This window comes from Limulus polyphemus, unplaced genomic scaffold, assembly GCF_000517525.1.
Source record: "Limulus polyphemus unplaced genomic scaffold, Limulus_polyphemus-2.1.2 Scaffold208, whole genome shotgun sequence".
Lineage (NCBI taxonomy): Eukaryota > Metazoa > Arthropoda > Merostomata > Xiphosura > Limulidae > Limulus > Limulus polyphemus.
In genome coordinates, this window is record NW_013665818.1 from 325,113 (window position 1) to 341,648 (window position 16,536).

General features: G+C 32.3%; 1 protein-coding gene across 1 annotated transcript in view; it reads right to left on the bottom strand.

Annotated features, from left to right (window-relative positions):
* Window positions 1–16,536, bottom strand: part of LOC111085029 (acid-sensing ion channel 5-like) — a 37,217-nt gene that overhangs the window by 4,576 nt on the left and 16,105 nt on the right. The window contains exons 2-8 of the mRNA XM_022381993.1: window positions 15,517–15,745; window positions 14,652–14,833; window positions 12,490–12,623; window positions 11,049–11,223; window positions 9,062–9,133; window positions 5,099–5,189; window positions 2,473–2,561 (exon numbers count right to left, since the gene is read on the bottom strand). Coding sequence (XP_022237701.1) covers window positions 2,473–2,561; window positions 5,099–5,189; window positions 9,062–9,133; window positions 11,049–11,223; window positions 12,490–12,623; window positions 14,652–14,833; window positions 15,517–15,745 — 972 coding nt within the window. The remainder of the gene's footprint in view (window positions 1–2,472; window positions 2,562–5,098; window positions 5,190–9,061; window positions 9,134–11,048; window positions 11,224–12,489; window positions 12,624–14,651; window positions 14,834–15,516; window positions 15,746–16,536) is intronic.

Consider the following 16,536-nt stretch of genomic DNA (forward strand, 5'->3'; position numbering starts at 1 on the left):
GTTAGCTCCGTTTTTCGGGTCACTTTTATGAAAATTTCTAGCATGAGTAATTTTACATCACACTACCGTTCGCGCTCTTTACGAACCTTTTTCGTTCAAATCTATTTCCCTGTCAATGTTCCCATATTCATTAGAAAGCGTAAGATAACAAAAACAAGATCTTGAAGAATTTCTCAATAATGTGCTTTGATCATGGTACGTGAAGAAATGTGAAAATTTTCTCAGTCAAAAGATCATTTGCTGCGAGACAGTGAGAAAGATTTTTCATTTAGTGAATTTCGTAGTGTATCAGTTATCAAGTTTTGCTGTTTCCTGCAGTAATTTAAACAAGTAAGTATGAAATGTTTTTCTGAAATAGCTTTTTATGGATTTTTGATAGCAATTACATTCTAGTAAACCATGAATAACATTACTATTATCTGTTATTTCTTATTTTCAGGCATTTTGAATCAACTGTGAATAAGGTTAGTTCATCACAATACCTGAAAACTCTGACTTCACTTTTGGAAAAATAAAATGGTCTTTCCTTTTACTCCCGATCAACAATCAAATATCTTTTCTTGAATTATGAGAAACACGAATGGATTGAAATATTTAATTAAATTATCTCAAAATAAACCTTCATTTCGGTGCAATACTGAAATTAGCTTGAATTCTTCATAACCTCTGAATAGAGGGTGACCCAACGGGTCACGTGTGGTCTAGTTTAAACTAAAATTAAACTTCACATCCATGTACCTTCCCAGGCACATGCTTCTGATTCTGTATCAACTAAAAACTTTACTCACATCCAGGCTTGAATCTATAGATGTTGGACCAATCATCACGACTGAATGAACATACAGACGTTTCTTCTCTTTCAGATCAGTGGCCGGATCTGATTTGGGGCTTGGAACATTAAACCAGTGTACCTAGCAATATTCGCAGCCTTGACCCTGTTGTCTTCTCTTTGGTCTGTTTAGTGAATCACTGTGCAGGGACACAGTTATCACAAACACTGTCTGTATATCATGATATATTTGCATTTACATTATTGGCACAATTGAAGCAACAGACTCAGAATACTCTCTAGTACTTGGCTGGCCACATTCAGTCTGTATAGAATCACCACATTATCTCTGTGGGACCATCTATTAAAAGTAAAAAAGAAATTAAGACACCATCTGTTTTGACAATTATGATACAGGATTAACAAATTCAGTCAGCTCTGGTGAAGTTAATGCAGGTTTTCTTTGCTCTGGCAACTTGCTTGAAGTTACAGCTTCATTTATAGATAGTATTTCTTTAATGCTCAAGTGGTGTCATTTAGACTTGCTGGGAAGTCCCTGTATGAATTAATCAACAAGAATACTTCTCAGTAAGCTGGAATATGCTGTGTAAGCATCATACTACATTGACGTACTCAGCTGAGTTTTATAAATATCACATTTACAAGCCTTAAATGCTGCCCAGTAGATGACTCCATTTTCTATGGGGTCAAAGTGATAACACTGCTCTGTTAAAATGGCATCTCAGCTGCAGGATTGATCGAGTTCCAGGTGTTTCATGGCATCAAGTACTAGATCATCCAAGCTAATCAGCAAATACTGAAAGGACGAGCATGTTTGGGGGACGAGGATTCGAACGAACGACCCTCAGATTACGAGTCAAACGCCCTAACCACCTGGTCATGCCAAGCCAAGTTGAGATTTAATTCTGGATCTTCTTCCTGGAAGATTCAGAATTTTGTTGTCTGGGCTCTCACTCTTTTGTGATTTGAATCAATAAACTACTTGAATTATTTCAAGCGGTCTATTCAGGCTTTGTTAAACATCTATGCTAAGTTGACTGAATGTGTTATTAGGTGTGTGTGGTTCATATCCCACGTTATTGTGATTTATTGTATGATCTTCTCTGATACAATAGACTATTCGAGATTGATTAGTATTATGGAGACATACGTGTCTACTGTAGTGTATAATTCTGAAATTTGTTGATATTTTTGTTTCTTTAAGATACCTGAGTTCATTATCACAAGGGATGTTGTAAATTGTGCTTTTACACTCCATGGAGCCTGTGGGTGGTTTGGTATGCACTATAATTGTACTGTATTGTGGCTTCTGAAGACTCTTCTGGAACATGAAATATAAACTAATTGTTGACTAATATATAATATCAATAACAATAAATTAGTGAATAACTAATAATTAGGCTTAAATGGCTTTAACAGCAGTGATTGATACCTGACAACCAAAACCTTAATGTAAGTACTTGAGGCATAATTTGTTACCTTTCTCTTCTTCTTCTTTGCTGGCTCTAGCAAAAACAGCGATCCATAATCAATGTTATTTGGTATGAATGACTGCAAAGTCATTGTAAATATGTACATTAGATATAAGTCTCTAGTAGTCCGAATTCTTACGTTCATTAAATTTACTTTTTGTTTGCTCAAACAACACACAAGCATGAGATTTTATTACAAGTTCTACTTACTCATTGCATCAGTTATGCTATTGATGTTGTATTTAGCTTGAATGTAGGAGTAATCTTTAAACATCAATTCTATATTCATAGCTTCTGACCTGAAATATAATTAAAAGAAAATCATTAGGTTTGATATATTTAGATAATAATATCTAATACCACAAACTTAAATATTCATCAAACAAAATATGCAATGCATTAAGTGATGTGAGGGACAGCCGGCCTCTACTAGAAATTCCAAAACTATGTAATTAATGGTAAAAAAGAGAGCAACAAATAAGGATCTTGACCGATAAGTTCTAGAACATTATGCCTGTTTAATAGTAATATACTCACTTGTAATGAGTCTTTACTAAAATATTATATTTCTAAGAACGGTCAAACTACTTACCGTTTTTAGACTTTTAAACTATGGCAACTGAGTGAGCATGTAACTGAAATAACAACCTCTATTAGCTAAAGCTTTATGTGCTTGAAACTTTACTTTTTTTTTCCTTTATTTATTGTTGAAGATGTAAACTTTATATAGTTAGAAAGGAATGTCACCCAACTGGACTAGACAAGAGGGAGCCAGCAAAAATAAGTAAAAATGTTTATATATATTAACGAAACATTTTTACTCAACTGAAACAGGACTAGCAAAGAAGAAATAGTTTTTTACCATACTCAACTTGAATTAGAAAGAAAGTCAGTATGAAGTTTGGAATATAACGATTAGACACAATATGCTTGATACACCCATTGAAATAAAATGAAACAGGCGTTAACAAGTCACAGAATATATATTAATAGAAAACGATACCGAGTAATAAGTACTTCAGGTACAACTTAACGGCAACGGAAGACGTTAACAAGTCACGGAATGTATATCAGTAGAAAATGATAACGAGTAATAAGTACTTCTGGTACAACTTAACGGCAACAGAAACAATTACGGTTTGACTGAGAAGAACATATACGCGGCGAACTTGTCGATAACGTTATCATAATCCAGGTGTGATTCGATAGCCAGCACAGCCAGAGCGTTCAGACATTTCATTCATTTGCTTTTGGTTAACACACATAGATTTGAAGGAATGTTATATGTATTTAGGCTAATAAAACAAAACCGAGACTTATGACTCCTGATTGACAAGTCCACCAATGGCAAATTTATCTGTCTTTTGTTGACTCTATGAAACATTTTTTGATGATGATTTATTTGTACTAGTATGAGTAAAGTATTCATTTTTCAAAATAACTTTTTTATATTTCACATTACTACTGCTAGAAGAAATCTTTAATCACGTGAAATTGTCCTTATTTAATAAGTGTGTGTTTAATGGTTATTGACAGTTATGATACTTGGATATGTGTGATAATTGCTGACCAACGAATGATAATTGTTGCTATATGTTTGATAAGTTACCGGTGTAACTTTCCGTCCGTTAAATGCTTGTTTGCTGTCGATATACATAATATTATGTACGATTCAGCATCCTTGACTTTTTTGTCTTCTAGCTGTATTAGACTACATGTGAATAAAACACAGCAACTCTTGCTCGTAATGAAGTATTTAGTCGTCTCTAAGCCCGTGATCTCTTAAGTTGAAAGGCTTGTTTTTTGTTTGAAGGCAGCGAGATAATTTATCTTTGAGTTGAAGATTCCGGAAGACGCATGCACTTTGATCAACATTGCGGTTGTATTGAAGTTTTGCCCTTTCAAAAGCGACGCCCCCGCGCTCCTTGGACCGGACATAGTCTCAACCAAAAGCTACAAAATATTTAATTGATATTAGTCTCGATACTAAAACACGTGTCAGTGAAAATATGAGGACAAATAAAATGCTTGGAGTAGAATTAAAAAATTAACACGTGTTACTCTGGAAAAAGGAGAGTCCGGCAATACATTTGATCAGGTTCCGCGTTTACTATAGTAGAGGTGTTATAAAGAGGTTCGTTTTAAAACTCCACTGAATGTAAATATTATGTGAAGTAACATTCATAGAAGCTATTTACTCACATTTTGATTGAATCTAAACTTGCGTGCGCGGTGCTCTCTGGATTTTTTTATTATTGTTGATATGTGTCTGCTATATGTATATCTCTCTCTGTTATTTGTTGCTACATATCTCTTACATAGTAATTATGGGTCTTTTTGATGACTTCTCTTATATGTTTGATATCTATCGGTCATTTGTGTCGCAACCGTTAACCTGAATTTATTGGTTACTAGTGAATTTCTAGTAATTGTTATGTCGTGTTTAATGGTATTGGTATATTTCTGGTAAATCCCATAATTATCATTTAATAGGTATGTAACAGTAAACATTAGAGAGATATACATGCACCAGATATCAAACAGACATATGAGTGTGTATCATCAAACAGACATATGAGTGTGTATCATCAAACAGACATACAATTGTGATTGTACTTAATTACGAAGAAAGAAATTAATATTTTTGAATAATTAATGGCATAAAAATAACTATATTTTTTGAATATAATCTATGTTGAACATTTGTTATTTAATATGTAAATATTTATTTATTTATAAACACTTAAGTGATGTAGAAAGAACTTACATTTTTGTATGAGAACTGTCTTTTCTAACGTCTATACATCAGAACAAATGTTGTTTTTTTTACACTTACCTAGTAACACTGTTGGAAGATTGTAGTCTGGTGTATGAAGTCCTTTTCACATACGTATATTCTTTACATGCTGGTGTACAGTGTATATTAGCTGCAAAGTTATCATTCCTTATATGATGAACAGATAAGAATATAATCAATCATATAAAAATTAAATTGTGTATCTGCTACGATGACATTAAACATAATTTTCAGTTTTGTTATTGCTTTTTAAATTAAAAGTGAAGAAATACTAGAATAATTCACAAGATGTTTGGTGCCATGTGAAACCCTAAAGGTTTATGTGTGTATTATTTTAAATAATGCATGTAATTCACTAAAGCTTTATTCTGTTCTGTTTTTGTTATACATGTGCGACAAACAATCACTTAGAAGTAAATCTAATAATTTACAACAGAAATTAAAATGTATTTTTAACTATGCAAGTCTATTTTATATTAAATACACTAAAAAGGGCAACAATTGTTATAATTTCTGTATGCTAAAACAACTGAGTCTTCTTTTCACATTCTGCTTTATTAAACATTGTGATCCTTGTAAATCTTTCCTTTATTCTCTCATTTCAAGTTAAGCCTACATTCTTTGCAACATATTCCTTTTCTATGTAAAATTATAGAATTATACATATTAATTTATCTACGTTATGAGTCTTAAACAACAATATTTCTCTTATATCGTATGGTTTGTTTACAAACAATTATTTGCTGCACATAACCACCGCAAGATATATTTTGTTTACTTTCTAACTCAACGGTAACTTTGTGATATAATGATAACTTAAGCCTGCATATATTTATACTGCCAGTGGCTCAGCGAGGGGTTCAAATCTCTAAAAACTTGGATTCGATACTCGCGTTGGGTACAGCACCGAGATGTATCTTTGTGCTAAACAAACAAAAACATTTATTTAAAAACATAAATTTCAAGACATTCTTTGACCTTTTTTGAATTTCATATTTCTAATATTTTGAATTTTTATCTCATGAAGCTACTATTTTGAATATGAAATTATAATCGAGCCAAGTTTGCAAGAGACCAAAAGTAATTTTAGTCCTAGTCCTATATTAAAATTTATTGTTTTTTAGTCGGAAAAGTTTAAGCATTAGATCACGTTTTTGTAAGTAGTTTTGAATGGAGATAGCTATAAATAAACATTTTACTAAGTCTTATTACACCTTTCGGTTATTTATCTGAATACTACGCTTATGTGTTTACCAATATATTTTAGTAATCTACTTATGATTATACAACCAAGAATAAAGTTGATAAATTTCATGAGAAAAAATTTAAAGTTATTGATTGAAGTATGTCAAGAAATGGTCATTATTTCACCTTCTGACAATAGGACCCCACTGGCTCAACAGTAAGCTTCAAGAAGTAAAACGCTAAAATTCGAGGCCCAGTCCCTGCAGTTGGCACAGTGCAGGCAGATAGACCATTGTGTAGCTTTGTGCTTAAAAAGTAAGATATATAAAAGATCTTACTTATTTAATAGGATGTCTTCTGTAAAGGACAATAGATTTCAAAGAGACCACAAACAGTTTAAAATGATTGCTATTTTTGAACAAATCTTGACAGCAAGGTCTCACAATATTATTGTCCCCCGGTGGGACAGCGGTAAGTCTTCAGACTTACAATGCTAAAATGAGGGGTTCGATTCATCTCGATGGACACAGCAGATAGCCTGATGTGGCTTTACTATAAGAAAAAACACACACACAATATTATTGTCCACCGGTGTAACAGCAGTAAGTCTTCGAACTTACAATGCTAAAATCAGGGGTTCGATTCATCTCGATAGGCACAGCAGATCGCCTGATGTGGCTTTACTATAAGAAAACACAGACAATAATATTGTCCCCCAGTGGGACAGTGGTAAGTCAGATAGCCTGCTATAAGACAACACACACAATATTATTGTCCCCCGGTGGGACAGCGGTAAGTCAGATAGCCTGCTATAAGAAAACACACACAATATTATTGTCCCTCGGTAGAACAGCGGTAAGTCAGATAGCCTGCTATAAGACAACACACACAATATTATTGTCCCTTGGTAGGACAGCGGTAAGTCAGATAGCCTGCTATAAGAAAACACACACATAATTATTGAAAGTTATCCATACTTCTTGGTCCTTTTGACTCGTTTATAGTTTATTACTAATGTGTATACGTGTTTCTATCCTTTTATTTAATGTTAAATGTTTTAACAGTTCTCCACATATTGTACATGTGGTTTTAACTCCTTAAACAGCGTCCGGCTGAAAATCCCGATTTACCCATCGAATGGTGACATTGTCCGATAATATTTATGTCTTTTTGGCTGAAAACTAATCCAAACCATGCTGTAATCCACTTTGTATAAATAGACCAGAAGTTCTGTGAAGTATTGTCGTTTGTTTTGAAACCAATTTCGGATCATCAAGGTGTGTTTGAGACCGATTTTTTTCAGTGTTTTCTTGTGAAGTCTAACAATTTGTTTATATCAAGAGTAAGCAATGAGCATGTTCAATTAGTTAGATGAAGGAAGGAGTGGAAATGATGGTGATTCTGATCTTGAATTTGACTCTAGTCGAGACACAGTTCCAGTGATTCTCAATCAGCTGATCCCAACCAGGACCTAGTGATACAAAGAGGCCACGAAAGTGAGCCCCAGCTAGATCTGATCCACCTTCTAGATCTACGTCCACTACCAGAGCCACAGATAATGTAGGTCAGCCATAAGTAATGACTTTGAGTTTTGCAGAAGAAGATGCGTGATTCTCGTGTACACGCCGAAATCAATGATAACTCTACGCCTTTTAACTGTTTCAGAGCTCTGTTTACAGGAGATGTAAGTAATACACTCATCACTGCTATCAACGACTACAACAAAACACAAGTTGCAAAGAAAACGCCTGCTCAGAGACAGTCGACGTATTTGAACTTGACTACTTTTACCTACTAAGAGCTGTTGAAGTTTTTTGTTATGATGACATCAATGGCCATCAACAAACGACCTAGCATTTGAGACTACTTCGCTACCACCAGTCTCTCTACAAACCGTTCTATCTCCAAACGTTCAACAGGGAGAGATTTGATACTATTTATTTAACAATGGTTCATTTGAGTATCCTTGATGTTTAAGGGAAAAACAAAATTAAGAAAACTGAAATTTTTAAAGGTATGGTGGCAATTATTAGGAAATCTTGAAAGTAATTCCAGCAAAACACACGTAAAATTATGGGTTTAGTGAATTGATATAGAAATTGTTTCAAGGAAGCTACTTAGTTCTCATGGAACTAATTAACCACTGAAGTGGGTCATTCAACTTGGTTGTCACGTGCATTTTCTCGTGGGAACGATTCCTGTAAAGTGGAGCATACTGCATAGAAATAAACAATGATATTTTCCACTGGTAAGTCGATGTTGCCTAAAGGAAACATCCCTCATTTTGTGGTAAGAGTCACTATCATCACGTGCATAGCATCTGTGTCCTGAGAATAATGGCATTGTTTTTCTTATGTAAATAATAAGAAAATTTCTCAGCCTAGAACAGAAAGACCTAAAGTTTGATAGATTTAAGATTTAACAGGTTAAATTATTTTAACGTAGAGAGCGATTCGATTTAAATTCCTGACTTGATCACCAGTAAATACGCCAAATAGATCCATGTTTTTAAACTTTGATTGTTGTTTATGCAAGTAAAAATGTTTTCACTGTGTTTAACTTTTTTTTTCTTCAACCTCGGTGCAGATCAGATAATTCAGATTTTTGCTCCATAATACATTTTCTGTTACTATGAGTCTCCTGTTCGATTATTCTTAAAGGGAAATAAATGTACTGGAGAACACAACACTAACAGTTTCGCGAATTACTTTTAATTTGGGACAGAAATTTTCGATGGATATTTCCAAACCATTTACTAATATTCATATACATTGTATTTCATACAAACATTAGATGTATATCAAATACATATCTTACCATATATATCCCTAGCCTTGGGTATAAAACAAGTGATGATATCTTCTGATCCACAGTAACGTATTTCACCACCTAAATTACCAACATAATAATCACCAAACGCAAATTGAAAACATAATACAGTAGGCAAAGATGTAAATTAAATATACGCAAATGTTGAAGATTCTATGAATTTCGCGTTTTGATTATATACTAACTAATTTTTCTTCACACGAAAAAAAGGAAACAGTTTGGATATTTCCTTGTGTTTTTCTGTTTTTTATTAAATACCTTTCATAATAAGAAACTTATTATAATATATATCTAAATGAGAGCCAAGGAATCTCGCCTTTAATGCTCTTAGACACTGCATAAAAGAATGAAATATATATATATTTCTTTATTATTTAAATAACGTTTTGCAAAATGTTATGAATGACTCCAATCAGTTTTCTGTATGATCTATTGTGATATGAGTAAAGGTGTAAGACGGATGTATTACATTCTTACACAAGTTTCGAGTTAGTTTTCAATTAATAAGTTTTCCTCGCTTACTATATCAGTAGAAAGCTATGATGGAAGATATTTTCTCCTGATTTCAAACTACAGAAAAATAATTAGTAATTAGAATATAAGCAATAAACAGTGACATTTTAAAGTATAAAATGTAAATAATTGGTAGTCAGATTTAAAGCCACAATAAAACTTTATTAACCAGAGTATAACAACGAAAAGTATTTGTTGTTAGATACCAAATTGCAAAAAAAAAAAATTATTATTTGTTGTTATATAAACAATATATGGCAGTTATAGGTGAAATATTTTGAGAAAAAACGAAAACAACTTGTAAACAAATAGCAGCAGACAGGTTTAAATCACCTATAACACCTAGTAACCAGATTACAAACTATTAAAAAGTAACTAATTTTTTTCTGATGGCTTGGTAGGTTGGTTTCTTGTTGTTAAGCGCAAAGACCACCATAGGTATCGAAATCCAATTCTTGGCATTGTACGCCTACAGACTTACTGTTGAACCACTGAGTGGGTTTCTGGTGGCAAATGAAAGTCAGTTTGTAGATTTAAAAACATACAAAACACTGAAACCAGACTTCAAATAAATGGAAAATAAGAAATAGCAAACAAAGTTTAAACCATAAAGATTTTAAAAAGATGTTAGCTAGCTTACAATTATGGAGAAAAAAATTAAATAGTGCCCTGATATCACACCACATAAAAATAAAAACGACTAATAGCCAATTAAATTACAAATAACAAATTTACGAAAACAATTAGACAGAAAAATTGTCAAGACTTCAAATTCTGGGTAAAAACAGTTAAGTACCCAAATCGCCAAGTAACGAGAAAATAAGGGGACTGAGAGATTTGGAGCAGACTGGATACAAATACAGCTTGAAAGTGTTCTGTTTTAAGAGCAAACAAAATCAAAATTAAGAATAACAAATATTTTAATTTTTTGCTTTTGAAGTTCATATGTCATACTGTGTTGTAGCTAGCCTTCAGGGGGCATAATTATTATTGTGATACATGGCATGTGCATGTTTTATTGACATCACAACAGTACAAATTGCAACGTTAAGCGTCCCTTATGTGACGTCATTTTAGTGTCTACTGACTGAATGACAGACAGCACACTACTGTACAATGGTTTGAGTGGTTAAAACAGGTGACCCTTTCAGGCTCAATGAACTTGGCTCGTACTTGAACTTGAACGTATTTTATTAAAATCCATTATATACTTTTTAAATTAATTATCAGTACATTAAAAATAAACACAAAAGAATAGCCATAGCCGGTGTTCCGTGATGAGACATCAATATATAATACATGACATAAGAACGATTTATACTAATTGTTAACTTTCTTTTCAGTTCCTTATGGATCAAACCTTCTTAAACTTTCTATCAACAACATACCTCACAAATTAGAGAATAAAATATTTATCATTTCCTAAAGTGAAGATGGCTAATAAATTCTAATTTGGACTCACCAACAGAGGGGGTAATTACGAGAGTACAGTTACAGAATTCTTGGACAAGAAGAATAGTGTTTTCTATCTCACAGTTGTTCTTAGTGTAAGGTTTTCCGATAACTGACCAAATTTCGTTGTTGCATCTCCTAAAGATGTTGGAAGGCAACAGAGAAAGTTTCGAAGTGTAGTCAGTCTGCAAGATAATATAAACTGTAATGATAACAAAGTTTGTATTTCATTTTTATATTTCTATTAAAACATATTTGGTCGTGTATATAAATATATATATATATATACACACATTGTAAATTCGTTACGCCATAAGATGTAAAACGTTAAATCCTACATATCCAGATAAGAAGGAAGTTTTAAAGGTATTGTTAATTTTATTTGAGTTTTGACATAGAAATTTCTAGTCTGAAAAGCTTCATCAAATTTGGTGTACCGTTTGAAAAAAGCATTTAACCTAAGACATTTTATGTGGTTTTAAACTTTATCTTTCAAAGAGTTCTGAAATTGAGAACGATCAGTCAACAGCAATGTACAAAAAAGCAAAGTTTAGTTCAAATGCTAATATTGTACTTTTTCTTTAGTTGAAAACCCGTAGTAGGTTGATTAACAATAAGGAGTTTGAAACATTATTTTCATTATTCCGAACTTTAATTATACTTCAGGCCATGTATCTAAAAGTATTCACGCTCATGAAATTAGTTTTTAGGCTTAAAGTACGTTTTGTCGATAAACAAATAAACACCTAGAAAGATATTACCACAGTAATTACTCTTTTCTAATGCGATTTTGAAAGTACTGCTATGACTTTAAGCATTTAATCTTTCCTTTTGATTATCTCTTTACATTTTTACTGGAATAGAAAGGTAATTATTTTTTAAACTATCACTCACAAAAAGGCGTACAGTTGGTTTACAAGTGAAAGTACAATTATGTAAGTCATTTTCGGTGAAAGTAGAACGTACATTTATAGTATAAAGATAAAACTCAGACGTGAGATTTTTATATTGTGACACATTTTATATTGATTTTGATCATTAAAACTTAAAATAAGAGCGAAACTTATAAAAGTTAACTACATTTTACGAAACTAGAATCCAGTTTTCAAAATAATATTAAACAGAATTTGTGACCAGTTTCTTAAGCAAACGTTTAGTTTTTGTTGTAACATTCAGAATACAAGTTTAAATGTAAATAATCATAAACACCTAAAACTGAAAACAGAATAGCGAGCGTTTTGAATTGCAGCAATCATCCCTCTTGGCCGAGAACCATAAGTTCTGGGTTATATATTTAGTAATTCTGTGTCTTACTTATGTAACTAGAAGCAATATGATCACAGCAACTCCAGGTATGATCATAATATTATACTTTACTTTTTATGGCGGATTCTAACAGTCATGAATGGCGGTAACTATTCACACAGCAGATTTTGTTACATATTTCTTACCTGAGTAAGTTGAAACGCGATTCTCACATTCATCCCTGGCCAGATCCCAACATTACTCTTTAAGATCGACTCGGAAGGAAATTCCCTAGGGTCATGGATAGCAACAGTTACTCCTTCTTCTTCAGACAGAGGAACTGTAGGAATTTCATTTTAAAAGATAACTTAGTTAATTCACCCTTTGACTACGAATGTAAGTGGGTGTGCAACTCTTGTGAAGGCTCTTTACAAAAATGAAACTAGTGGATGAAGTTATTTTAAATTTGAGATGAAAGGTCCTATAAGAATGCATTTCTTGAAAACTAAGATATTTAATTTTGATTTTTTCTAAACGTTTTTAACATACCTTTTTCTTTTCGCATGTTGCCTATTCAACATGTAAAGTAATTTTCATTTTCATATTTCACTTGCAAAATCCTTATAATGCCCAGATAATTATTAAATGTTTCTTAAGAAAAAACTTTATATTTTATCTGTTATTTTCACTAACGAATGTTTGTACGGGTTTGGTCGATTTGACCGATCTCGTAACCACCATAAAAAGTTAGGAAATAACTATATTATGCCTTTTTCGTTCTAGAGTGACAACAACTTATAACACGAAAATATAAATGTTTACACTAAATAGATTAAATCTCATAACATTATCCATTTATATATATTTATTATTTTTATTATATTGGTCTTTCTGCCGTGCCTGGCTAACAATACATAAGTTACAATGACGCAGTGCACGTGCACTCATGTTACCGTATCCAATAATATAAAACTGATCTTTAGAGTCTATAAAGTGACCTGTCTTGGCTGTGTTTTAGTGGATTAGTATTTTGTAAAATACAGTCAAATTTCAATTATTATATATTGTTTGTTTGTTTTGAAGTTATGCACATTTACTGTTTTATGTTTTAAGAAAATTAAGCTTAAGAAGTTATTTGTAAATAGTAATAATCTATATACGTATATAATAGACATCCAGTGGTACAGCGGTATGTCTGCGGACTTACAACGCTAAAAACTGGGTTTCGATACCTGTGGTGGGCAGTGCACAGATAGCTTTTTAAAGAAGTAAAGCAAACAATTATCTTTTCTAGTTCCGACCTTTGTACTCGGTTGCTGCTTGAAGTAGGTTGCTAAGCTTTAAGAAATTTCGTATGTGGAGGATGTGAAATAAAATATTTTTTTTAGGTTTTATATATACATTTGAATAACCAAAAAGTCATAAATTACTATATCGATACCACAGAACTCAATTATAATTTATCGATTTTAGTAACTAAGTTGTATCTGTGTCTAAAAAATTTGACTAAAGACTCGAATTACCTTTATGTCATCTTGTATTGAAAGAAAGAGATAACGCTATTATATTTGAAAATGTCTGAGAAAGTCATTAGGGGGACATTCTGAGCTTTCGATTGGTTAGTCACGTGTCATATACAGAAGTATATATATATATAAGGGAGCGTTTCCAAAAAATGGAAAGAGGTGAGCGGGGCCACTGCGTTTATTCAATACATGAGCGATATCTCAGCAAATAGAGAAGACAGGAGGTTCTTGTTTTATATTCTAACTTGTCAATATCGTTAATTGGAGTTCCTGTTTCGTACAAAACTATAGAATTTGTATTTTGACATCACAAACATTTAACTTGAACCAGTTCTTCATTCAACATACCACGAGACACACAAAAATCGATGTTTAGGTGTGTGTTTTTCTTAATATTTTTTTTAAATTAAGAAATTAAATAATGTATAATACTAACATTCAAATTATAATCTACAGTTTGATACCAAAGTCAATGACGTGAATTCATAAAATAGTAGTTCAATAAAAATTTGAATGCGAGTCAACAAACGCGATGATATGGCGTTTGACCCGTGACCCGTATGTGGTAATAGTTCACATGACTGTAAAAATTACAGGAACGCATCTGGTAAAATTAAACATAAATACCTGATCAAAACTATAGAACAACCAAAACTCCACATTTCGTACTCCTGTTCAGTGAAAAAACCATCTTAATCTATATGGTCGCAATATTTCTATATAAACATCAAGTACTTTGAAATCTCTATGAAGAATTTCGACATTTTCAGTCAATGCTAAGTTTTAAGAAGGATATTTTACTTCTTCTTTTATAATATCATAGCCGGTTTATTTCAAAATACCTGAATTTTGTGGTAGGCGAAAATTAACGGCGATGGTGCTGACTTTAGTAATTTTTCTTTGTAAAGTTTTGTTGGGAGAAAAGGTGAAACACACTCCTAATGGTGTAATCACAGTTCGGAAAAAAGAACAGCAATTACTGATGTTGAGAGCAACCGCACATTCAATAAAGAATTCTTCACAGCTGTGGAATAAATGAAAGTGTTTTATGGGTATAATACATTCTGTAGAGCTATCACCTCAAGATCACTTGTAGTTTTATGGGTATAATACATTCTGTAGAACTAGCATCTCAAGATCATTTGTAGTTTTATGGGTATAATACATTCTGTAGAACTAGCAACTCAAGATCACTTGTAGTTTTATGGGTATAATACATTCTGTAGAACTAGCACCTCATGGCCGAAATAATTTTGAAAAAGTAAATATGTGAAAAAAGGTTTTCATATTTTGAAAGTAGAACATTAAATCTTTATTACATGTTAAAAGCAAGATCATTTGTAGTTTTATGGGTATAATACATTCTGTAGAACTATCACCTCAAGATCACTTGTAAGATGCTAGTTCTACAGAAGGTATTATACCCATAAAACTACAAATGATCTTGAGGTGCCAGTTCTACAGAATGTATTATACCCATAAAACTACAAATGATCTTGAGATGCTAGTTCTACAGAAGGTATTATACCCATAAAACTACAAGTGATCTTGAGGTGCCAGTTCTACAGAAGGTATTATACCCATAAAACTACAAATGATCTTGAGATGCTAGTTCTACAGAATACAGAAGTTCTACCTTCTTAGTGTTATTCTCTTCTTCTTTGCTTATGTTATTATTCACTTTTTGTAAGAACAAACTAATCTTACCTGATACTGTGTTCAATTATCATATCTTTAAGGCGAACAGAGCTCTTAAAACCAACTAATGAATTGGAGTGATCGAGGTTCCAGTTACGTTTCAAGTCAAGAATTCCATTTATATCCGATTTTATGGCGGCTTCAATAAACTTAGTGCGTGTATTGATGTCAAGATTACTAAAGGGGTAGCTCAAGGAAATTCCCAGCATTCTTAGTTCTTCGACTGATGTCTTGTTCGCTGTGTAAGTAAAAAATATATGAATAAAACAGATTACTATTAAAAATAGTTCTTAGTTCTTCGACTGATGTCTTGTTCGCTGTGTAAGTAAAAAAATATATGAATAAAACAGATTACTATTAAAAATAAACTAAACTATATCTCTATAAACTTGGTAATATTTGGGTAAGTTTGAGGTAAACTTTTGTTTACATACACACCATCTTATTCTATCTTATCCAGAGAGTGTTCGAGGTTACCAGCTTTATATTTAGATTTAGCAGTCGGGTTTGATTTCTTTTCCTTGTGGTAGTATACATTGTAGAATGAGGTATGCTTCTTCTCACCAAATTCCGAGACGTCACCATAGTTTCAATTCTCATAAACTCAGTTATGTCATTGAGGTTATAGATTTTTAAGTACCATAGTTTCTACTGTTGAATAGTGTTTGAACCTCTCGGACACTCATTTTTTTTCACATTTCGATAGTATATCTTAGTATGAAAGATATTTACTCATATTTGAGAATAAACTCTGTACATCTTTCATACACTTCCATTTGTTGTAACACTGATATAATAAACTTTTGAATAACAGCTTTACATTAATTGTGACCCAAGTAAAGATACTTTGTAGAATTATAACATTCAAACAGCAGTTACATCTTTTAGCTGATAACACAAGCCTGCAATGTTTTTATGTCTTAAAATTTTACATGTTCTGCATTAACTCATGTACACTGAATCCGAAAATGATGTCCAATTTTCTCCATCACGTACAGATTTTTCACAAAACGTCATAACGCAATACAT